This window comes from Colias philodice, chromosome 2, assembly GCF_061535455.1.
Source record: "Colias philodice isolate Cphi_HAF_F1 chromosome 2, ilColPhil1 Martin Lab GWU primary, whole genome shotgun sequence".
NCBI lineage: Eukaryota > Metazoa > Arthropoda > Insecta > Lepidoptera > Pieridae > Colias > Colias philodice.
Genome location: NC_143087.1, coordinates 9,268,295 through 9,292,246, shown reverse-complemented (window position 1 = coordinate 9,292,246; position 23,952 = coordinate 9,268,295). Strand labels below are relative to the sequence as shown.

Below are 23,952 nucleotides of genomic sequence, written 5' to 3'. Positions count from 1 at the left end.
TAAACGCAATGCAACAATATATAAATGTTGTTATAGTTAATCTGTGCCCTAAATACCAAGCTTACTTGACAGATGATATGACACATCGCAAACACTGTGTTTTACTGTGTCGATGTTTTAGGTTTGCACTGTGCTCGTTTTGAGCGAATCGGGGATAGGAATACTAACCTTATTCCTTGCACGTAAGGGTTAATGTAAATTGGAGTTATTTACTGTCTAACTTGGTATTGGAAATTTATATTTGAATTCGTATTGTGTTGTGAAGAGAAGGGTGTGTTCGATAAGTTTACGTTACATATTGTTTGAAAAACAATATATAAATAAAGGTAAAATTACCGTGCGTATATTTATTTACTTTTAAACCACGGCAAGAATAGTGATTTAATATATACGATGTATAATCAAAGTGTTCTCATTCAAGTTTTTAATAAAGAGTGCCACGCCTAATCTTGTTTTGATGCACTGTTGCACTAGTATCTTGTTTGTTTTATTGTCTTGAACTATTTTTCACAGTCGATCGATTCAGAGGAGGACTTGAGAGTGAAGCCCGTCTCCTTGGATAATGTAAACATTATACGTTCACTCAGTGAATATCGAGGTAACAACATTCGAACTATTGAACAAGCAGAACTTGCTATACTACTGTCGAGAGTACATTTTAAGGTTTGTATTAAATAAGTTATCATCAAACATATTATGATATAAAATAAATCGGTATGCCTGATACGTAGTTACTAGAAAAACATTGTTATTTTTGTAACTATTTATAGTGGATATTATTCGTGTTTTAGGCGCTTATAGATGCCCATGACCAAATTGGAAAGATTTGGTTAGAGAGAGGATCAGGCGTAGATGATAAAGTAGAAATTAAAGAGGGTGAAAAAGATACAGCGGAAGCATTAGATCCAAGTGCAGAACAAAACGGAGATATGCCTGTAGAAACAGTTAAAGTTGTAGGCCTTAGAAAAGTACCTGGACAACCATTGGGTTTGACTGTGAGTAAATATATTTAGTATTTACTATGCATCATTTAAATATTAATTTGACTGCATAAACTTGTGTGTTTCTTTGAATTAATTAAGGCATTTGAGACATTTAGATTGTGATAGGAATTATATTTCAATTCAAAATATATTAGAAAAAGGAGAATTTGAGTTTATATGTAGTTCTTAAAGGAATCAATTTCTAGACCTCCTCATCCTTTTTCTATTTAGTGTATTTATGAAATTAGAACTATCATTCATACCTATATTTAAAAATTAAAACTAAACCTTTTTACAGGTGACCACCGATGAACATGGTCAGTTAATTGTGGCTAGGATATTAGCGGGCAGTGCAGCTGCAAAGCAAGCGTTACTCAGTATTGGGGATGTGTTGCTTGAAGTTGACGGTGTGCAAATAGATTCAGAGGACCAGCTCAAGGAAGCTGTCTCTAAGCCCAATGACAGGGTGACCTTGAAAGTGGGACCAAACCTCAAAGATAAGAGTGCTCAATTAACTAATAAACTAAGTGTATGTATTTTGTTTTATATTCTCGGTATGGTTTATAAGTAGACTAGCTTACCCACGGCTTCGCCCGCTTTGTATAAAACCTAATAAGTTATATACTAAAACCTTCCTCTTGAATCACTCTATCTATTAAAAAAAACCACATCAAAATCCGTTGGGTAGTTTTAAAGATTAAAGCATACAAAGGGACATAGGGACAGAGAAAGCGAAAGCGGGTTTTATACTATGTAGTGATGCTTGTTCTTGTTGCCGCTATATTAAAATAAAAATAAATTCAAATATAGTGTAATTCACCATTTTTTGTGTAATATACAAGGAAACTAGAAATAACTTTTAACTTTCCCATTATTATTAAATATTCAATTACTTACAATTTTTTTATATTTTTTCAGTGTTACGTAAGGGCTCTATTTGACTATAGTCCAATAGAAGACACACTTATTCCATGTAAAGAAATAGGATTAGAGTTTAAAAAAGGTGACATTTTACAAGTGAGTATAACATTTACTATAATGTGATAAGTATGAGGTCGATTTTTAAACATTGTTAAATACATTATGTAATCTGTTTAAACAGAAATGACAATACTTGAAAATTTATAATATTAAGGGCTGATTTTTCAATGCTTGGATAAAACTTATCCGTCCAATAAAGTATTACACAATAATATTAAAATGTCATGTAAACTTATAAATTTATATATTTTTCTGTTCTTTATAAATTTATATTTATTAAGCATTTGAATGCCATAAAACCAAAAATATAAATTCAATGTCATGTAAACTGTCGAATATGGGCAATTAGAATATAGTGCCACAAACTTATCTGACCCGGTGACAGTGTCACTGATGTCGCTTTCTTAGTGCTTTCTTATATATATAAACAAAATATTCCGTATGAAAAGTCTGTGAAAATGTGACATTTCAAAATGGCGGCACGTAGTTCCAGTTTTTGCCACCGGGTCAGATAAGTTTGTGGCACTGTATGTTTATAAAATGGTAGTTTTATACATTATTCGACGAATATGTTTTATCCAAGCATTGAAAAATCGGCCCCAAATACAATATTTTATCAGGTAAATAATAGTAGGAAGAAAGAATGACACATTTGGTTAAACTTATTTATTTTATTAATGTTATTATTTGTTTTTAGATATCTGATAGAAAAGACCCAAACTGGTGGCAAGCAAGTCATGTAGAAAAGCCTGATGTAGTTGGTTTAATACCTTCACCAGAATTAGAAGAAAGGAGAAAGGCTTATGTACCTCCGGAGGCTGATTTTGTGCATAAGATTAGCATATGTGGTGCTAGAGTAAGTTATCATTGACACCTAATTGACTAACTTCAATTGATTTTACATATACCACAATAGTAATAAATTTTCATATCCCATTTTTATTTTTCAAGATTTTTATATAATCTTAACTGTACCTGAACTAGACAACAAGCATCCAATGAAAGTTAAGGCGACAGTCTCATGAAATTTATGAAATATGTCTGCAATAAATTACACTGCATTGAAAAAAAGTAGTCATTTGGACTGCTCACAGATGTGCGATGGGCAAGCGAGAGAAAACTGCCATTTTGCTGATCCATAGAATTTTCTCCTGCCAAAAGTTATGAAAAATGGCTATTATAGAAATTTACATTTCATAAATCATTGTTCACTTCTAGATATCAAGAAAGAAGAAGAAATTTGTTTACGAATCCCGTTCAAGCGTGCAACTAGAGGGCGCGGAACTAGCCCTATACGAGGAAGTGGCTCGCACGCCGCCGTTCCTTCGACGTGTATTAGCACTCGTAGGCACAAGGGGTGTGGGGCGAAGAACGCTCAAGAACAAGATGATACAAGAACACCCGGACCGATTTGGTGCTGTTGTTCCACGTAAGTGTACTTTTATAAAAAAGTTAACAAAAAATGAACAAATAAGGTTGGGTCGCCTAAGATCGGACGCATATGCCGAAAATTTTATACGTACTGTATTTTTTATTTTATTTCTCATGATTCGATGTCGTTTTTCTGTTGCGGTCAACTGTAAATTGATGACAAAAAAATATTGTTTAACCCCTAATTTTTTGGTTTGCGTAGATGCTATCTATCTAAGCAAATTTAGAGCCTAAAAAGCAGTCTTTTTTCGACTTACCATAGTGAAGAAAATAACAGTTCGGCCGAAGATCGGACTATGTAGTATCTTCACTTCTATGCGTTTAATAATAATGTTCACATTAGGAAAACATCCGGACTTACGTCCATACATTGAGCATCAATGATTGAGTCAGGAAATTCCTCAAAAAATTTGACAAAGAAGTTTTTCTTTTTTAATGCGTTTTTTTAGTCCGGTCTTCCCTCCTCATCCTAATTAAGTTTCTCAAACTTTTATCCTCCGTGTTCTAGGACTAAATAATGAAAATGTACCTAAGGTCTGATAGTCATAGCGTCAGTTAATAATTATTGCGCATTATTGCATAAGGCGCAGTCAAGAGCTAAACTTCGGTCCGATCTTCGGCATTGGGAGGGAAGATCGGATCTTGGGTTGTGAACGTCCTAGGCGTAATCAAAATATACAGATGGAAAGAGGATTCGCTAATTCTGCCCCAAAATAATTAATTACATTATTTCAATGAAAGTACTCTCCACAATGAGCCATCAAAATTTTGTAGGTAAGATCGGATCGACGATTTTCGCCACAAAATACACCTTTTCTGCTGAATCACCTGTGTACACGTCCCGTCTGGTCGCTGGCCGGCCGCAGAGTGAAGAGAGGGGCAGAACAAAATGGCGGATCTAGTAGTGTTGGTAGCAGTAGAGAATATTGCCTAGTTTGCGAGTTATTCCATGCATCCGATCTTATGTCACATCCGATCTTAGGCGACCCAACCTTAATTAACCCAGTTGATTGATAAATTTTAGAATTATTAAAAAAATGTAATAGTTTATACGAAAAGCTGTGGGTTTGTTAGTAGGACTATTTTAACGTTGCAACAGAGCGATTTTAGAGTATCATTTTTACTAATAAGTAACGTAACAAAGCTTATTTTTTCTTTTCTTTATTGTTCAAGTGTTCAAAGTTAAATACTACTTTATTAATTCAATCTTTAAAAAAACATAATACGTTATTCACAGACACATCCCGCCCTCCCCGACCGCTAGAAGAGAACGGCGACTCGTACTGGTTCGTGTCGCGCGAGGAGATGGAGCGCGACGCGCACGCGGGCCGCTTCCTCGAGTACGGCGAGCACAACGGGCACTTGTATGGCACGCACTTGGACTCCATACGGGCTGTTATAAAGGATGGTAACTATACACATGTTGAGTAAAATTATTACTTATTATTATTACTATCTGGCGCGGTGACCCCAAAGTGGGTCTTGGCCTCCGACAGCAAGAGACGCCACTTATCCCGGCACGGAGCGATGTTTTCCCAGTCTCTTCTGTGCATTGCCACTAGATCGTTGGTTACTTGGTCTGCCCAGCGATACTAGGGCGGCCAACTGGCCGGCGGCCTGAAGGACGTCCCAAGTAAGCCCGCTTAGCAGCACGATCATCTTCCATTCGCATTACGTGGCCTAACCATCGTAACCTGTGCGCTTTCACCTCTCCTAAGATGTTCGGTTCGTCGAAAAGTGTCTCTAGCTCCTTATTTGTTCTCACTCTCCAACTGTCGTCACCTGAGCGGATCGGGCCTAGTATTTTTCGGAGTACTTTGCGTTCCGTTACGAGGAGTTTCATTTCTTCCTTTTGGGTGAGCGTCCAGGTTTCGCAGCCGTACATAAGTATCGGCCTTATCACAGTTTTGTATATTCGGAACTTTGTACGTCTGCTTAATAGTTTGGACACAAGTATCTTGTGTAGGCCTGCGTTACACCGCAAAGTGTTCACCGCAAAGTGTTTGCGGTGAGCACCGTAGTGCTCACCGCAAACACTTTGCGGTGAGTAAAATTGATAGTTTTAAAATATATTCTCTTCAATTATTATAAAAAAAATTAGAATACGTATGAATTAATAATTAATCTCATTGTTTGACAATAGATTATAATATCAATATCAATAGATTATTATCAAGGATGGTAACTATACACATGTAGTGAACAGGCCCCTAGAACATTATTTTCTGTGTAGTTAAAAAAAATAACTAAACTAACCCACCCCTTTATCTAAAACAAAGACTGTGCTTGAAGACGTCCAGTCACGAAGTTGAATGTTACATTCAACAATTTGACGAGTTGTCCTTTAGTCATTTAATTAAATGACGTTCATTGGAACGCGCTAGCCATTCAATCGCAACATTCAAATAGCAGATTCATCCAGATGACTACGACATATACATAACAAAAAAAAATACTGCCCTAACAATCAGGAATGTTTTACTTTGCCTTTAGTGTAGTAAGATTTCAATTTAGGCCCAGAAATTTTAAAATTTATCCCTATTAAAAAAATCCTCAATTTCAGGCAAAATGTGCATCCTAGACTGCGCGCCACAATCACTAAAGCTTCTACACAACAGCAGTGAGTTCTTACCCTTCGTGGTGATGATCGGCGCGCCCGGTATCGACCAACTGCGTAACCTTACCTACGCGTCCAATAGGAATCTGACGGTATTTATATGGAAAAAGATTGTCTTATATCTAATTAGCTGTCTTGGCAAGAATTTTTGTACTTAGATTTTTCTCCCTTATGAAGTTATGTAAACTTGCATTGGTATTAATTATGAATTTGTTTTGAATACAAGTTATAGTTTTGCTAGAAAATTTATATAATATTGTTCGTATTTTGAGTAAAAGCTGCTCCCGATTTAGCATGAATTTTGTCCCTTTAATTTATTACATAGAAATTTAAGTCAAAATTTTGATTTTCATTAAATGATTGATAACTAACAAATGCGTAGACTTACTCTGCGTGCTTGGTTTTGCATCGAAAAATTTGTCAAAATATTATGAATACTAGTATTGCGATTTTTTTTACCAGTATTTTTGTTTCTGGCTTGTAATATGATTTAAAAAAAGTGCTGCATTTACATCTAGTGTGAGTTTTGATACTAATAAAATTTTTCGACATCTCTCACAAATATCAAAGAATGTGTCGAAACTTTTATGTAATAGTTATACTGACGATTAATTCGTCCTTTATTAGTTATATTATTCAAAAATAAATATCTTTTTTTTACATACATTTACTTCATAATATGTAAATAAACTATTATTTACATAATCACACACAAATGAATATTTACAACAAACTCACACTATTTGTACAAAGCATTTAGTGTACGTATGTAGTGGTAGTGTAGTAAGTGCGCATGTCTGTGTAGTTCGACCGGCAGAGCTCGATCCGCTACAGCTCGCGGCGCGCGCGAACGCTCGAGTCGCTTGCGTCGCTCTATGAGGTTAGTATTATAGGTTCTGTTTTTTTTTTATGAGAAATTGAAGGTTTTGTCTTCAATGAAATGTTAAAATTAGTTTTATAGTTTGGTATTAATGTTCCTTTTTATTAGAGAATTTGTGATTTGATTTGTGAATTTTTGCATTTTCGCTTGTTGATGTTGTTCTGGCCCGGCTAATTTGTTAAAAAAAAATAGAATTTACATGTTTTAAAAATATTAATGTTAGTTTATTTAGATTAAGTTATTTCCGTATATACTGTTTACGGTTTATGAACAATGATATTATAATCTATTGTCAAACAATGAGATTAATTATTAATTCATACTTATTCTAATTTTTTATAATAATTAAAGAGAATTTATTTTAAAACTATCAAATTTACTCAACGATTGAGCATTTATCACCTTAAAAAACTCATTTTAATTTTTCTGTGTCCAACGTTTAAAACAGGAAGAAGATCTGAAGCAAACACTAGAAGAGAGCGCACGCATACAGCGGCAATACGAGAAATACATCGATCTTGAAATTGTTAACACAAACAACGATACAACTTACTCTAAAATCATGGACGCCCTCCATTCCCTTTCTACCGACCACCAGTGGGTTCCCGTTAGCTGGATTTACTAACACCTTTATGAATGTAGCATTTTCCTAAGCTGTGATAACGCGTGCGATTATAGAAGAACTTAGTGTATCTGTTAAAATAATAGGCAAGATTGAAAGCAGTTTATAAGCTGTACTACGCAATCCAACTAAAAATAGGATCGCCATATTGCCATATTGTGACTTCATAGCTGTTAATTCAATAATCTAAGTTGAGCTATAACCTACATTATATCGTATCTCAATGTTAGGGTAGGGCAAAATAAAATAAACTGCTATTGACTAAAATACTTTATTTTTCAAATGGTATTTTATAGAAAGGTAGTTGAAAGTTGATAGTTCCTATTCTTAGTTGGATCGCATTATAACTGCGTAAATGCGTTTATGGCTGGCTACTGGCTACATGTGCAATTTAAAGATTTAAAAGATAAAGCAAAGCTGGTCTTTCGCTTTTTATGTTTCATACAAAAATAGGTTTACTATGCTGGTGCATCGAAATAGCTGTTAACTTTATATCACAAAGCATGTTTACATTTCAATTGTGTAATGTTCATGGCTCTTAGATAATAAGACGCATAACTTTAATACCAACGTATTAATTCACGCGAGTGTCTTTAAAATTTCACATACGTTTTATCTTCTTCGTACGTTTTATATGAAGCACAAAGCTTACGAAAATGCTACCGCTAAAATTTCGCAAACGAAAAATATTTAGCATTTAATAGAACTTCCATTATATTATTGTGTCATTTATTACAAAAATTCGAACTTTTTTGAACTAGAGAAACCTTATAGATTTCTCTGTTTCACACACTGGTACCTATTCAAAAAGCAAATTGAGATTGGTTTAAACAACATCACATTTTTAAGGCATCCAATTAATTTATTTATACACGTTAATTTGCATAAATCTTCATTGTCATTTACTTTACGGTATGTTATAATTAAGATTCAATACTTTGCTTATAACTAAGGACAATTATAAATGATTAATTGTATTATAGAAGAGTGGATTACTTTCGAATTTACGTGAATGTGTTTTAAAATAACAAAAAGAATGTTAGTAAATAATTTCCTGGTGAATCTTAAATAGAAGCCTATGTTAGAAACGTTATTATAAATTTAATTAGAAAATTTTTCATGGTGTACTTTGGTTTTTGAAATTATGCAGGAACACATACGATATGTATTAATTAGTTAAGTCTGATGCCATAAAAATATTCTTATGTTTATTTATTTATCATTCCATGCCTTTTTCACATAATGTTACCATTTATAAAAACATTTCATTAACCTTTTGTAATCTTTCTTAATAATTTTGTTACATTTGATTGTAAAAGATTATTCTCTATATAAATAGCAATAAATAACGAATTATTCACAAGCTTCACAAATGGTGTTCAATTTCCCACCAAATAGAATCTCGTATAACTAGGATATTGTAAGCTCCTTTAAAATGTGTGAACGAAAGCACATAAATAGCCTTAAATTAAGGACTATGTGACATCTTGTAATTGAGTATTTTAGCCCTCGAATTATTATTTTTTTAACATCAAGTAGAACGTAGTTAAAATTAATAGTGTTTGTATTAACAATTAATTGTAATGTAAGAGTTATCAAGGCCTAAATTAAGTTTCGAACTTATGTAATTTAGCTATCTGATTTGTACTCTAATTAGTACTTTTGCATTTAATTATAGAATGTTTAGCATTTGTATTAATGTAGCATATAAATTTCACGAATAGTTCATAGATATATGCTTATTATTATGTAAAAATAAAGACAGTGCTATCACATTAAATGTAATCATGTGATAAACCAGTGTAATTTTAGGATAGTAATAATCAATTTAATATGTAATTAAAATAGTAATTACTAATGTTATGGCTTTTGCAATTTTTTAAATATTTTGCTATTGAATATCAATGTATAAGTTAAGCTTCAAGTTAGCTCGTACTTCATTAAGAATCTCACATTCCGTCCATTTTGTTTTGTTATTTAGCTACAGATTTTATTGTATCGAGAATTTTTCAATATACTTTATGTAAGTAAATGGCTTTTTTATTTTATTTTACGCTTTATTTTTTTTTTAATTTGATATTTCTAATAAATCACATTGCTGTTGCGCTACAAATTCGTTTATGTTTTTGTCAATCCTCACATGCAAAAAGTATTGGGAAAATAAAACAAGCCTTCATTACTCAAATCATTTAATGACAATATTTAATTTCCATATTCGTTTACATTTATCTGTATGTATGAAAGAAAAAACCTTCAGTTAGCCGGTCTTGAATTATTCTTGTGATGTCTTGCAGAGGTCTTAAATATGTTAGGGTCGATGTGGTTTAGCCCAGTCTCACTACCGGCAGATATCAAACTAACGTCCGTGTCCGTTTTCTCCAGAAGATGGGGCGCGAGTAGAAGAAATAGTTGCTGTAACAATAACAAAACATTATATGAAAATGATAGAAGTAATAATAATTCCATTATGCCTTTCACTTTCCAGAAATTCAGCACAAAATAGGATAAACTATGTACTAGGCTACTAACACAATTTTTTCTTGAAATAAGTAATGAATATTTTAAACTCAAGAATTCACGAAAAATCACTAAATATATTCTACTAGCTTTCCACCCGCAGCTTCGCCCGCCCAGTCAAAGAAAAACCCGCATAGTTCCCGTGGGATTTCCGGGATAAAACCTATCCTATTTCCCGGGATAAAAAGTAGCCTATGTCCTTTCTCGGGTATCAAAATATCTATACCAAATTTCATGAAAATTGGTTCAGTAGTTTAGGCGTGATTGAGTAACAGACAGACAGACAGAGTTACTTTCGCATTTATAATATTAGTATGGATATTATAATATATTATAATATTATATAGTATGGATAGTATGGATACCTACTACCTATAGTATAATATAAGCAATGCAAGAATCAAAAGCTAGGTACATCGATTATTAGAATTTTTTTAGCATTTTCTTTTTATTAAACATCGAACATTCGTTACCTCAGCCCACGGGATGAGTGGCAAATTAGCGAACGCTGCTTGCCAGCCCGGCAAGCCGAGGTGTACCAGAGCCATTCTGAAATAATGCGTGAACGAATCCGCCAACCAGCCCCAGCCGCCTTCACGGGTAGCCAACCAGACAGACCACGCGCCGCCCGTGTAAATCAAACATACCTAGTTTTTTTTTTTAATTTACATGTTGAAAAACTTTCGAACTATGTAGTTTGAACACGAATGATAGGCAATAAGAAATAAGTTTATACTAGTTACTTACAAAAAAAAATAGGGATGCATAATATGCATGGCAGAGGTGTGAAAAACCATTGAATAGCATCATCAAATTAAAGAAGTTATAGCAACATACTACCTACTCAACAACTACTAGGCCGATTTTAATGATTCTTAAGTCTTTCTTTGTCTATATTCTAGTAATTTTTCATCTTAAAAGGATGAATACTTAGAGCATTAAGAATAAAATATGTACATATATTATGATCTATTAGGCTACTTATAAACATTAAATTTTTGACTATGAAAAAATACGGAGGGCGATCACAAGTTGGCATAATTTAAAGTATGTAGTTCAAAGAGAAGCTTAAGGCATAAGCTCTTACTTTTCCAATATTCCGACATGAGTCCAATTCAAAAACTTTGCTTTTTGTATTGAGAACGGGGCGAGGCCCGGTAGATTGTCTGGTGAGAGAAAAGTCTAACAAATCTTTCAGAGCCGGTGATAAATAAAGTTCATTCAGCGAATTTACACGAATCGATCCAACTGGTAATATTTCATCAGCTGTAAGTTTATAAAAATAATTATTTGAAAATAATAAGTTTTATTATGAAACTGCTATAATTAAAAATTATTGCACCTATAATTATTATAGAACATGAATAAATCCGTATTCGGTCATATACTTAATTTATTCACTATGAAATAGCAGGCTTTAGGTACTTAGAAGGACCATTTTGTTAAACGCAATAGCGTACTTAATAAAGTATTCTGTGATATGAGTGAGATTTTTTTGTGGACAACGATTCCTTTTTATTTTTCTGTTTGCGAAAGTTTCATTAAAATCGATACAGTCGTTTTTAGGATAAGACAGACATACATTTTCATAGGTCTTGCTATATTAAAATGGATATTGGAGACAGTATTCCCTTTCCTGAATATTTATAATGCCATGTGAGTTGAAATCCGTCTGTTGATAGATAAAAGTTACGGAGATCATCAGGTAATATTGCCGAATGCTTTTGTTCCCAATTGGAAAGTGCCACGCGGTCACATGGAGGTCGTCTTTCTACGGCAACATTTGAAATACGAGGATCTGATTCTAAAATAAGGACACAAAAACAAAGATCAATAAATACGTGATTATAAAAATGGTATCATGATAAAAATGTACATTACCTACATGGTTAAGTTTATTACTAACTGCGCCGCGCAGTTTTACCCGGGGAGAATCACTGCCAACTATCATGCAAATCCGTTCAGTAGTTTTCGTATGAAATACTTTTAGAACATCATCATTATTCATTCCATTTAAATAAATAAGAATATGTATACATATGGTTTAATGGTTGTATCTGTGTCGCTAACATAGAATACTATAAGATCAGCTGACGCCTGACAATTATTGACACTGACTGATTGTCAAAAATGTCAAATGACAGATGATCCTCGGTGATCCTCGGCGTGTGGTCCAATCTTGATTATAACCTTAATAATTCTCAAATTTAAGCGATTTTATTTAAAAATAGCACCAGAAAAAGCTATGACTAGTGCGGCAAATAATAATGCGGGTGTGTGTAACATTAAAGAAGAATTTATCATTCATAGAACTGAAAAAAATATTGAAATAATAAACACCGATAATGTAGCAAAAAGAAAGCTCGACGACGAAAATGTTGACTGTGATATTAAAAAGGCAAAATGTAATGATAATTCTTGTTTAGGAAAAGTGAAGAAGAGAGGACAAAATAAAGCTAGACCAAAAACTTATCAAGATGATAAACAAAACAAACCATGTCCAAGTATTATTAATGTTTCATCAAAAGATGAAACGAAACCTTGTCAATACGCAAATTGTAAGTTCATTCATAATTATCTGGAATATTTAAAAATAAAAAAAGAAGATATAGGACAAGAATGTCACGTTTTTAATCTTAGGGGAAGATGTCCACGCGGTATTGCTTGTCGTTTCGGCTCTAAACATATTTCAGACGAAGGCTACAATATAGTGGATGAGGAGAAGGCTAAAATGTGGTTAGAAGATACGAAAAATACCATGCAATCATCTTTACAAATACAGTTACAAAAAAGGAAATATGACTTCTCTTTGGCTGAAAAATTAGTGAAAGCATTAGATGATGCACGGAAAGCAAAAAAAAACGATCCTAATTGTGATAAAAAATCTGTATCTAATAATGACAGCGATACTAAAGAAAAATGTAGTGGACCTATAACTGATGAGGACCTGATAAAGTTATTACCAAGGGAAAAAAAGGAAGTTGATTGGAGGGATAAGTTATATTTGAGTCCACTTACTACAGTGGGTAACCTCCCATTCAGAAGAATCTGTAAGTCATTTGGTGCTGATGTAACATGTGGGGAAATGGCACTTTGTGAATCCTTACTAAAAGGGACTAAACAAGAATGGGCATTAGTCAAAAGGCATGAATCAGAAGATCTATTTGGTGCCCAAATATGTGGAAATAATCCTTTTGCAATCACCAAAGTTGCTCAACTTTTACAAGAGAATGCAGAATTAGATTTTATTGACCTCAACTTAGGATGTCCTATAGATTTAATATATAAAAAAGGTGGTGGCACAGCTATGATGCATAGATTACCAGCTTTGGAAACTTCTGTAAGGGGAGCTTCAAGTTTATTAAGTATTCCATTCACTATAAAAATGAGAACTGGGGTTTATCAAGATAAGAAAATAGCTCATACCATTGTACCACAAATGAGAGAATGGGGTGCTTCTCTCATTACTTTACATGGCCGATCAAGAGAAGCAAGATACACAAAAATGTCAGATTGGGAATACATTGAAATGTGTGCAAAAGCAGCTTCTCCATGTCCTCTCTATGGGAATGGTGATATTTTATGTTATGATGATTATATACAGCGAAAAGCCTTAGCACCAACAGTTCAAGGTGTGATGATTGGTAGGGGAGCACTTATTAAACCATGGATTTTTACAGAAATTAAGGAACAGAGACTTTGGGATATAAGCAGCACTGAAAGATTTGAGATTATTAAAAAATTTACAAACTATGGACTAGAACATTGGGGTTCTGATACACAAGGTGTAGAAAACACAAGACGTTTTTTATTAGAATGGCTCTCTTTCTTATATCGCTATGTTCCCGTGGGGCTGTTAGAAAGACCACCTCAAAAGATTAATGAAAGGCCTCCTAGTTATTTTGGAAGAAATGATTTAGAGACTTTAATGGCATCTGGAAACTGTTCCGACTGGATTAAAATAAGTGAAATGCTTCTGGGACCTGTACCTGAAGGCTTTATATTTTTACCAAAACATAAGGCTAATTCTTATTAGAATAGTCTCATTTCATTGTTTAATAACCAACTTAGCTGCTTTGTTACATTTGTAATGTTTAAGAATGTAAAAAATATATGATGATGATGCATGATGTTTATAGTACCTACTATTAAGAAATTATATTTGTTATATTATTATACATTATTTACTTACCAAGCAGTTTTGTTACACCTAAAGTAATATTTTCGTAAAAAGAATCCTCCGACACTAAATCTACGCAAAAGCTCATTTTACAGATATAGGTCTATTCATGAGAAATTTTGATAACATAAATCAATAAACAAGTAATTCCAGTTTCTATAGTAACAATGACAATATTACTGATACATATTATAACACAATAATCATTGAGATATACATGGAGACGACACCGCCTACATCACTTATGTTCCGCTCAACATACGCCACATGACGTATGTTGAGCGGTTTTTTTTAATGGTTTTAAAGTGAAACGCATCAAATATGCCTTCGTGTGTGTTACGATATTGCACAAATAATAAAAATAATACGGAAATGTGCAAAGGAATAACTTTCATCGGTAAGAACCTAACTAGATAATAATTTTTAAAACTTAGTTAGAGCAAAAAAATGGCGCACAGATTTTGTTCGTGGTGTCTCCTCCATACGTATAGTAATATTATCTCAATGACAATAATATGTATATGTAATGCTGTGATGTAATGTGTGGGTGCTGTGTCAGTTTGAAATATTAGTTCCATTCTTCCTATCCTACTTCCTACTATAGATCAGTCAGAATCGACATTGAAAATCGAGAATTTAACAATAATTCCAAAAGTTTTCAAACTTCGGTCAAGTGAATGGTACATTGGGACGACAATTAAGGTGAGTATCGACTTCGCGCTCCAAGAGGTCGAACATTGGCGCGCGCTCCAGCCGCGTGAAATGGATACCAGTTTGGAACGCGCGCCAAAATGTTCGTTGGAGCGGTCGAACGCGGAGCGGTCCGTTCCATCGGGTGTCGGTTTTTTACCGCGCATCAAACGTGGCGCGCGCGCCAATGGAGACGGGTTTGTCGTATTTTTTGTGTTTGTTGCGCTCCGAGTAATAATTATGGATATAATATATAAATAAACAAAGTTGCCGTAAATTAATTCAGCTATATGGTACGAAAGAAGTTTTGTCGTACAGTAAAATTTCTTCGCATCATAATAAATCGCTTAGAGATCTTCTCTAAGCGATTTATTGGTTGGAGAGAAATCAGTAGTGAAATAGGAGTCCCTGTGCCGGAGTTAAAGAAAAAAATGCTGCTGCTGCTCGTACACGACTAGCTTCCATGATGAACGGTCAAACACTGGAACAGTTGCCACGCGCGCCAGGTGCGCTTAGTTGATATACTTCAATTATTTGGAACGCGCTCCGCGGAACGCACTCTCGGCGCGGTCGTTCATGGCGCGCGCGCCAGGAGCGCGAAGTCGATACCCAGCTTAAATCTCATTTTGCAACCTTGTCCGCAGTCCCGAACATTGTTAAAATTGCAATTAAATTATTTTTTTGCTGTATGGTCGTGAAAAAAATTCCAAAAGTTCTGCAAACTTGGGGAAGTTTTCGATATAATATTTCATATCACGTATTAAATTTGCAATCAATCTAAGTGTACGGAACATTGTTAAAATTGCAATTAAATTATTTTTTGCTGTATGGTCGTGCAAAAAAATTCCAAAAGTTCTGCAAACTTAACACAGATATCGGAAATATATACCGAACGGTTGTATAAATTTGCAACCTTTTTCGTTGACCGGAACATGTTTATTTATAATTATTTTTAATTCGTGATCATTTTTTCGAGTAAGGTGGTCTCGGAATAATTACAAAAGTTTTGGAACTTGGTTGCAAACTTCGAAAACATCTATTCTGGTGCAATTACAAATTTGCAACCTCATTCAGTTTAATAAAAAAAAAAAAACATTAATATTCAATATTAAAAGATGTTCCGTACACTGAGATTGGTTGCAAATTTAATACGTGATATGAAATATTATATCGAAAACTTCCCCAAGTTTGCAGAACTTTTGGAATTTTTTTCAGGACCATACAGCAAAAAATAATTTAATTGCAGTTCCGGACTGCGGACAAGGTTGCAAAATGGGATTTATTGTCGTCCCAATGTACCATTCACTTGACCGAAGTTTGAAAACTTTTGGAATTATTGTGAATTGAATGTCTAGACTGACTGGAGTACTAATATAAAATGTAATAATAAATGTGAAAGTTTGTGAGGATGGATGTGTGTGTGTATGTTTGTTATTCTTTCACGCAAATACTACTGAGCTGATTACAATGAACTTTAGCACACATACAGAGGATAACTTTGTGTTATAATGGGTAATAACTTTGGGTTATATGGGGTAATAAAATAATAATTAATTGCTTAAAAATGTTTTTATTTAATATTAAGATGTTACATACTTATCCTTAATTAGGTTAAGATCAAATAATTTATACCACTCGGTATTTGTATCATGTTCAAAGGTAAATATGTACAAAACAGTCAATTTGGAATTATAATATGAAATTAAATGTGTACTTAGATGCCACGGATGGAACATAGAACCTTAGAACAAAGAAACTAAGTATTATGTTGAAATGTTTTACAAATGTGAATTAAAATTATCCCTAAACAACCTATATGAATATCAAGAGTATTCCATACATTTCGTATTCATAAATGCGTCCTTCATTTTTTATTTTTCAGAAGTATATAAAACGTGACATTTTTATTAAACCCAATACACAGTTGTAACTTATAATTATTACAATGATTAATAATCAGTTTTGTTTTATGCAGTACATATTGAAATTAACACAATGTTATGAATGTAGTGTTTAACAGAAAAAAATTTATGTACCTATTCAATTTTTTCAAAATTTGCATTTCTATGCTACAAAATAACACTTTTTTACACATGGAATGAAGTTGTTTCTATCTTGCTCAGTATAATATATTTGTTCAATGAACTGTCTTCTGTCGTATTTTAGTTTTATCGCCTCCTACGGCGCCGGGAATCTCCATTATACCCGTTTTCTGTAAACAATGAGAGAAAGTTTTTTACATTATTATTTTTCATTTTCACAACTTCCATTAATAGACAAGAATACAGCATAAAATGACGGTAAGGACATTATGTTTATGAGTATTATTGCAATGTTAAAAAGTTTAAAATTTACTAAGTATGGTTAGAGGTGAGACTGCATTGGTTTTCAATATAACAAACCTCAATCGTATTCACCGGCGCTGGCGGTTGCCCTGGCGGTCATTGTGGTATCCCATGGAGCCATTAGCCATCGCGCCATTGCTCTGATCCAATCCGTCCCCGTACGGTCTGCCGGGGCCGAAGTTTTGTTGTCCATAATAATCCATGCCCATATTGTTTTGATTGTAATATTGATCTCCGTTGTCTTGTGGATTTCTTTTATTTTTGTCTCCGTAAGAACCGAAGGCGGTAAAATTCGCGCCCTGCGGTCCGACGAAGTCGCCGTTCTGGGGGAGCATGCGCGGCAATAGGCTCCCATGGGATACGTCGAGACCGCCAGGATCGCCGGGCGCGCCGTGGCCCAGGCCGCCCGAGCCGAGGCCCGCGCCCGCGTAACCCGAGTCGGGGCCGTCGCGTCCTCTTCCGCGCCGGCGCCGGTCGCGGCCGCCGCGCGCGCGGCCCTCGTCGGAGCCCAGGCCCCCGCCAGAGCCCAGGCCCCCGCCAGAGCCCAGGCCCCCGCCAGAGCCCAGGCCGCCGTCGCAGCCCAGGCCCCCGCCGGAGCCCAGCCCGCTGCCGTAGCCGAGGCTCTCACCTGAGCCTTGACCTCCGCCGTAGCCTTGGCCACCGGAGCCGAGTCCTCCGCCGCCGTAATGATTCGAGCTCTCTAGCCCGCCAGAACGTCCTCTTTTTCTGGAATCTGACTCTATGCCACTTTGTCCCAAACCAATTTGCCCATAACTTTGTGTATTAGAGGGAGCGGGAGCCGGAGGAGGGGGCGGGGGTGGAGGGGCGCCCCAGTTGGCGGCGTTAAGCATGGGATTTTGAGTGAAAGGCGGGGCCATCATCATGCCATATTGATCGGGAAAATATGTCGGCATGACGAAACCTTGCCCGTTCATGGCGGCCATGGGAGGCATGCACATGTTCATTTGAGGATTCATCGTCATTAAAGGTGGAATGACATTAGGTTGTTGTTGGAAATTATTTACATTTTCAGGGGGGGTACTATTTTCTTGATTGTTACTCTTATTTCTAGATTCATTTCTAGGCGGAGGAGGTGTCGCATCTTTCGTATGAGATTTATCATAGAGGTTAGGGGGGAGCTGAGGGCCTATAGGCGTGGGCAAAAGCGGTTTGGGAGTAGGCAATAAGCCTTGTGACGGTATCTGATTCACAGCTGGAGCGTCCTTTATAGGGCTGCACTTGCCTGATCGAGAGCGGCTTCGAGAACGGGAGCGGGAGCGTGAATGGCTTCGCGACGACTTGGAGGAGCGACTTCTGGAGCGACTTGAGGAGCTGTGTCTGCGGCGGCGCCGGTCTCTCGATCGGGAGCGGGACCGCGTGCGGCGGCGCCGGTCCCGGGAGCGGGAGCGCGAGCGCGAGCGACGCCCGCGGCGGTACCGACCTCCGCGCCCACGGTGACCTGACCAAACATATAACATTCATTAATTATTGTGTATCAGTATGTGATGGGTGATAAGTGATAACAATATCTTTGAAATTTATAAAACTCGATATGATTGTTAATTGTCATACGAAATATATAATTATGTAATATTTTACTTTAAATATTTAACTTTACACAATTTGGCAACTTAGTAAAAAAATTAACTTACGTCGCCCGCCACCGCTCCCTCGCTCAGCTAATTCTTGTAATTTAGGATTAACCACTTGTTTCGCTTCTTTTAAAACAGCGACAAGATCCCCAGCTTTTGCAGCATTGGAAGGTGTAAAAAAGGTGTATGCAGTGCCAGTCTTGTTTGTTCGTCCCGTTCTTCCAATGCGATGCACATAATCCTCTGAATTACTGGGGTAGTCAAAGTTTATTACAAACTTTACATCATCAACATCTGCAAACAAAAATGTGATTATTGAGTGAGACATTAGTTTTACTCAACATGAAATAAGACTAAATCCCGAAATAGCTTTCAATACATACCTAAACCTCTGGCAGCAACATCAGTGGCTACAAGTATAGGAGCTTTCCCACTCCGAAAGTCTGAAAATATGTTATTCATTTAATACAATATTTTTGAAATTCAATTTTTCCCGCACCTTGAAAATCAAACCAGCCAGCCATCCATTGTACTATAAAATTTTTAAGTAGGTATAAAATACTCACTGTATACTTATAAAAATATTTTTGAAATACACTGTAATACAGATATACATATATAATACATAAAGTTTTATTTCGAATACGAAAATGCTTCTAGATTGAAGAACAACAATTTAATTTGGATTCCATTCAAAATCTTTCATCACTAATTCACTGGATAACAAGTTTAAAATAATTTGTGCAGGCATACTGTTTGGGCCGGTTATATATTTGAGTAGCTTTTTCCATTATGATACATCCAGCTTTATATAGTGCAAGTTTCAATATAAAATTAGAAATATGTTAATGCTATCTTAGCCTCATGTCTAAACATGTTATGTTTAGATTGTAATCTTTTAAGATAAATAGTGGAAATACATAAATTATACATATATATCGTAAATATAAAATGATTCTTAGAACTCAACAGTCATGTCATGCGTCTGATCTCAACGCTATCTCAATAAACTTACTAATAAAAATAATCCGCAAGTTACAAAATGGCGCAAAATAACTATTAAGGAAAGTGGGCGTCCGGAAGCGCTTGAAGCGCAAATGGACGCGAACGGCGAGGGGGCGGCGCGCGGTGAGGGCCGAGCAGCGAGCGGCCGCCGCACCTCGCCGCTAGCGAGAAGCGGCGCAGTAGCCGCGTGGCAAGGCTCAGTGCATTGGGCTTAGCCCCGGCAACTAGACGGACGCGGCGCCCTTCGCCCGCGAGCCGCCGCCTCCGCCGCCTGCCGCAGCCCGCCACAGCCTGCACATGCAGACATGTTCTCAGATACTGTTCCCACTGCACTACATGCACCTGCCACACCCCACTGATCGACTGACCTGACACCGCTTCTCTTAACTCGCTAATTTAATATCAATCTTTAATTACTGTTTAATCTTTATTTTCAATCAAATTTCAAAGCTTTTAAGGATTTCAATCAATATAAAAATAAAAGAAATAAAAGATTTGCAGTCTTTTACTAGTCACATCAGTCTTACCTTGCAATACCCAATCTCTCTCATTTTGAGATTTATCTCCATGTATACATACAGCTGGCCACCTGAAAATATTAAAATTATATAATCCAGTATTTTCATTTGACATTTTAAATGTAGCACGCAATATCTCAATACTGAAATTGTATGAGAAATTCCTACTTACCCATCCCTTTTCATTTTTCTAGTTATATCATCTACTCTGCGTTTTGTCTCGATGAATATAATAGTTTTATTTTCCTTTTCTGCCATTATTTCTTTAAGAAGTGTACTTAATTTTGTTTCTTTTTCATATTCCATACACACATCAATGATTTGTAAAATATTGTGATTTGCAGCTAATTGCAAGGAACCAACATTAATTTGAAGGTAATCTTTTAAGAATTCTGAAGCTAAACTTTGAACTTCTCTTGGCCAAGTAGCAGACCACATGAGTGTTTGCCGATCTGGTCTTATCTGTTCAATTATTTTTCTTATTTGAGGCTCGAACCCCATATCTAACATTCTATCAGCCTCATCCAAGACCAAATATGTGCATCTTTTTAAATTAGTTCTTGAACTTTCCAAGAAATCTAATAAACGTCCTGGGGTAGCTATTACAATTTCTACACCAGCATCCAAATCTCTGGCTTGAGGACCTTTTGGTGCCCCTCCAAATAAACATGTGTTGTGAATTTTGGATGTATTTGCAAATTTATCACAAACTTCTTGTATTTGTTGAGCCAATTCTCGAGTCGGAGCTAATACTAATGCAATAGGGCCATCTCCTCGACTAGATTTAGGCTGGTTATTAATGTGTACAATAGCTGGTAAAATATATGACAATGTTTTGCCTGAACCAGTTGAAGCTATTCCTACCATATCATTTCCACTTAAAGCTATTGGCCAACCTTGTGCTTGAATTGGTGTTGGTTTTGAAAATCCCATTTTATCAATTTCATCCATAACATAATCAGGGAATCCAGCTTCATCGAATGTCAACGTAGGTTTGGGAATGTTTTTACCCTTGAGAGTGATTTCATTAGAACTTCGCCAAGCTTCGACTTCGGAATCGGGTCTTTTCTCAACATCAGGATGAGGGATGTAAAAATCTTTCTTAAAAGGTTTTAATCTGCTAAGGTCCCATTTCGGTTTTCTAAGATTAGCGCCCGGATTGTTTCTCCGCCCTCCTCCGCCATATCCGCCGCCGCCGCCGCCGCCGCCACCACCGGAACCGAGACCATAGCGCGGACTACGACTACGACTTCTACTCCTACTCCTGGTTCGACTACGACGTCTATCGCGACTACGATCTCTAGAAATTTTGAAACATATTTAATATCCTGGGACCAGACTAATTAACAAGAGTAATTAATGCAATCGATATGCGCAAATGAATGTTGAAGTAACGTAATTATAAAAAACAAATCGTTTACCTGCCACGACCCATACTCTAAGCGATACCTCTGTTCTTTAAAACTGAACTTAAGTATACTTATAAAGATTTAGAACTATAATTATTGCTTTTCATAGGAATTCAACACTTCAAAACGAATCGGCGATAAATTAATCGATGCACACCAAGACGCCGCATGTAGAATACAAAATGGCGACGGAAATAGTGTTGCCATTAATCAATTTCCCACGGCCGCTGGGCGCTGCTGCTAAAAAATCACAAAAAATATCAAATAGGGAACTTTTAAATGTTTTTCCCGGGGAAAAATACTCTATATTAATTACTAACGGTCCGCCCCGGCTTCGCCCGTGGTACATATTTCGCAATAAAAGGTAGCCTATGTTCTTTCTCAGGGTCTAAAGCACTAAAAATTGTCTGTGCCAAATTTCATCAAAATCGGTTAAGAGGTTTATGCGTGAAAACACAGGTGAAAACAATACATACATACATAATTACAAACTTTTCCTCTTTATAATATTAGTGTAGATAGATTTATTTACCACATTATAAAATGCCTCACTTGGCATGCTAAACTAATAGCTAAGAGCCTATACGCACTATGCGGGTAGCCGCATTGCGGGTAGCCGTCCGGCTGATCGCAAACACAATTATGTACGTAATATTCATTTCTATGCGCACTGCGATGCGGCTACCGCAGACCGCACAGTGCGCATAGAAATTAATATTACGTACATAATTGTGCTTGCGGTCAGCCGGACGGCTACCCGCAATGCGGCTACCCGCATAGTGCGTTTACGCTCTAAAAGGGCTGACAGACGTACAAACTTTAAAACCGCGGTTTTAAAGTTCGCGTACTTACTCGGCTCGACGTCGGTGACACACGCAAAAGCTTGGTCAGTAGCTTCTCGCGTGTCACCGATATCGAATGTCTCTATGTCATCAACAGAGGGAATTTATGTTATTCAGGAATTAAATATAGACATTTTTAATTTAATAACCAGCACTTATTTTTAAGTAAATAGCATTCTAACAAAATAAATGTTCAAAAATTGAAGGATATATTTTCGTTTTTACTATTATATTTTGAGGGTACATTACAAAAAAAGAGCGTGTGCGCCGAGCCTACGCGTCAGGAGTGAAACTTCCTTGGCGGGATTCAAAAATACCTTCGCCAATATTCAATTATATTATATTCATTCATATTAATTATATTAAATTATTTTCATAAAACTAAAAGAAGAAGACGAAATTAATTGAACTTTTGCACTTAGTAACACCTATTATAGCTAGACAGGCTAGGCTCGCGGCTCGCGGCGGTGACAGACGTGCGAGCGAAGGCGGGCTACGAGTAAAATTTCAAACATGTTGGATCGTCAACGAACTTACTCGACGGTTTTTAAGTACGCGTACTTGGGGTGACACACGAGCGAAAAAGGTCGTCGAGCCACAAGTTCGCGTACTTACTCGTACGTTTGTCACCCCTAAAAGATTAAAAAAAAAATCATTTGTCGCATTTTTTTTTTCAAATATAAAAATAATACACGCGCGCCTGCGAGCGCGCCTGCTTTTCCTTAAAATATATTACTTTGCTATCTTTACATTAAATATATAATGACGAATCGTAATATATTATAATATATACGTGATCAAGACGTGATCAATTAAACAGCACACCTTTCCATTATTATAATCACTAATTTTCGGTTGAAATAATGCTAGGCGTCCATTAGAGGCGGATCGGGCCGGGCCGCATCGCAACGGGCCGTCTCTAATGGACGCGCTGTTTGCTCCTGCGTCCACCTGTACGGGGCGCGGCGGACCGCCTAGGCGGATTTTATCTAACAGACGCTCGCCGCTTACATCCGCCTGCCTGCGTCCACTAGACGGGTCGGGGCGGGCCGGGCCGCAGCGCACCGCCGGCAGAAATCCGCCTGCGAAGCGATATCCGCCAATGTGTTGCGGCCCGCCCCGACCCGATCCGTCGCTAATGGACGATGTTTCATACAAAACATAGGCCGGCGTATTTTTGCGTTGCGATGCGGCCCGGCCCGATCCGCCTAGTGGACGCCAGCCATTATACAACTGCGTTAGATTTTTAAGTTCAAGCACAACAATTATTTAATAATAAATACTCGGAGCAATTAACTAGCCTGGAGAAGTAACGTAGACAGAGAATCCAATAGACACCG

At 36.4% G+C, this 23,952-nt stretch overlaps 4 protein-coding genes across 5 annotated transcripts; 2 read left to right on the top strand and 2 right to left on the bottom strand.

The window, feature by feature from the left end:
* The first annotated feature begins 241 nt into the window (after nucleotides 1-241).
* Nucleotides 242-8,663, top strand: vari (MAGUK p55 subfamily member vari). Its single transcript, XM_089707581.1, has 11 exons — nucleotides 242-337; nucleotides 514-663; nucleotides 792-995; nucleotides 1,282-1,512; nucleotides 1,902-2,000; nucleotides 2,662-2,820; nucleotides 3,183-3,393; nucleotides 4,633-4,803; nucleotides 5,959-6,104; nucleotides 6,818-6,892; nucleotides 7,341-8,663. The coding sequence occupies exons 3-11, from the start codon at nucleotides 930-932 to the stop codon at nucleotides 7,515-7,517; spliced, it is 1,335 nt and encodes a 444-aa protein (XP_089563707.1). The 5' UTR covers nucleotides 242-337; nucleotides 514-663; nucleotides 792-929; the 3' UTR covers nucleotides 7,518-8,663.
* Nucleotides 8,664-9,700: 1,037 nt separating this feature from the next.
* On the bottom strand, nucleotides 9,701-14,363 carry LOC149490691 (tubulin polyglutamylase complex subunit 2). Of its 2 annotated transcripts, XM_089707601.1 has the most exons (5): nucleotides 14,224-14,363; nucleotides 11,674-11,835; nucleotides 11,119-11,303; nucleotides 10,505-10,678; nucleotides 9,701-9,926 (listed from the first exon to the last, which is right to left on the bottom strand). In XM_089707601.1, exons 1-5 carry the CDS (start codon nucleotides 14,297-14,299, stop codon nucleotides 9,768-9,770), a joined length of 756 nt encoding a protein of 251 aa, XP_089563727.1. In that variant the 5' UTR covers nucleotides 14,300-14,363; the 3' UTR covers nucleotides 9,701-9,767. The 2 variants fall into 2 exon arrangements, with proteins under 2 accessions (XP_089563727.1, XP_089563719.1); XM_089707593.1 differs by lacking the exon at nucleotides 11,674-11,835 and having other exon boundaries at nucleotides 9,703-9,926; nucleotides 11,119-11,297.
* On the top strand, nucleotides 12,191-14,222 carry Dus3 (Dihydrouridine synthase 3). The gene has a single exon (XM_089707571.1). The coding sequence runs from the start codon at nucleotides 12,277-12,279 to the stop codon at nucleotides 14,065-14,067; it is 1,791 nt and encodes a 596-aa protein (XP_089563697.1). The 5' UTR covers nucleotides 12,191-12,276; the 3' UTR covers nucleotides 14,068-14,222.
* Nucleotides 14,364-17,303: 2,940 nt separating the features above from the next.
* Nucleotides 17,304-21,979, bottom strand: LOC149490690 (uncharacterized). The gene is made up of 6 exons (XM_089707860.1): nucleotides 21,783-21,979; nucleotides 20,534-21,661; nucleotides 20,371-20,432; nucleotides 19,222-19,281; nucleotides 18,899-19,132; nucleotides 17,304-18,705 (listed from the first exon to the last, which is right to left on the bottom strand). Exons 1-6 carry the CDS (start codon nucleotides 21,794-21,796, stop codon nucleotides 17,315-17,317), a joined length of 2,889 nt encoding a protein of 962 aa, XP_089563986.1. The 5' UTR covers nucleotides 21,797-21,979; the 3' UTR covers nucleotides 17,304-17,314.
* Between the last annotated feature and the right edge of the window lie 1,973 nt (nucleotides 21,980-23,952).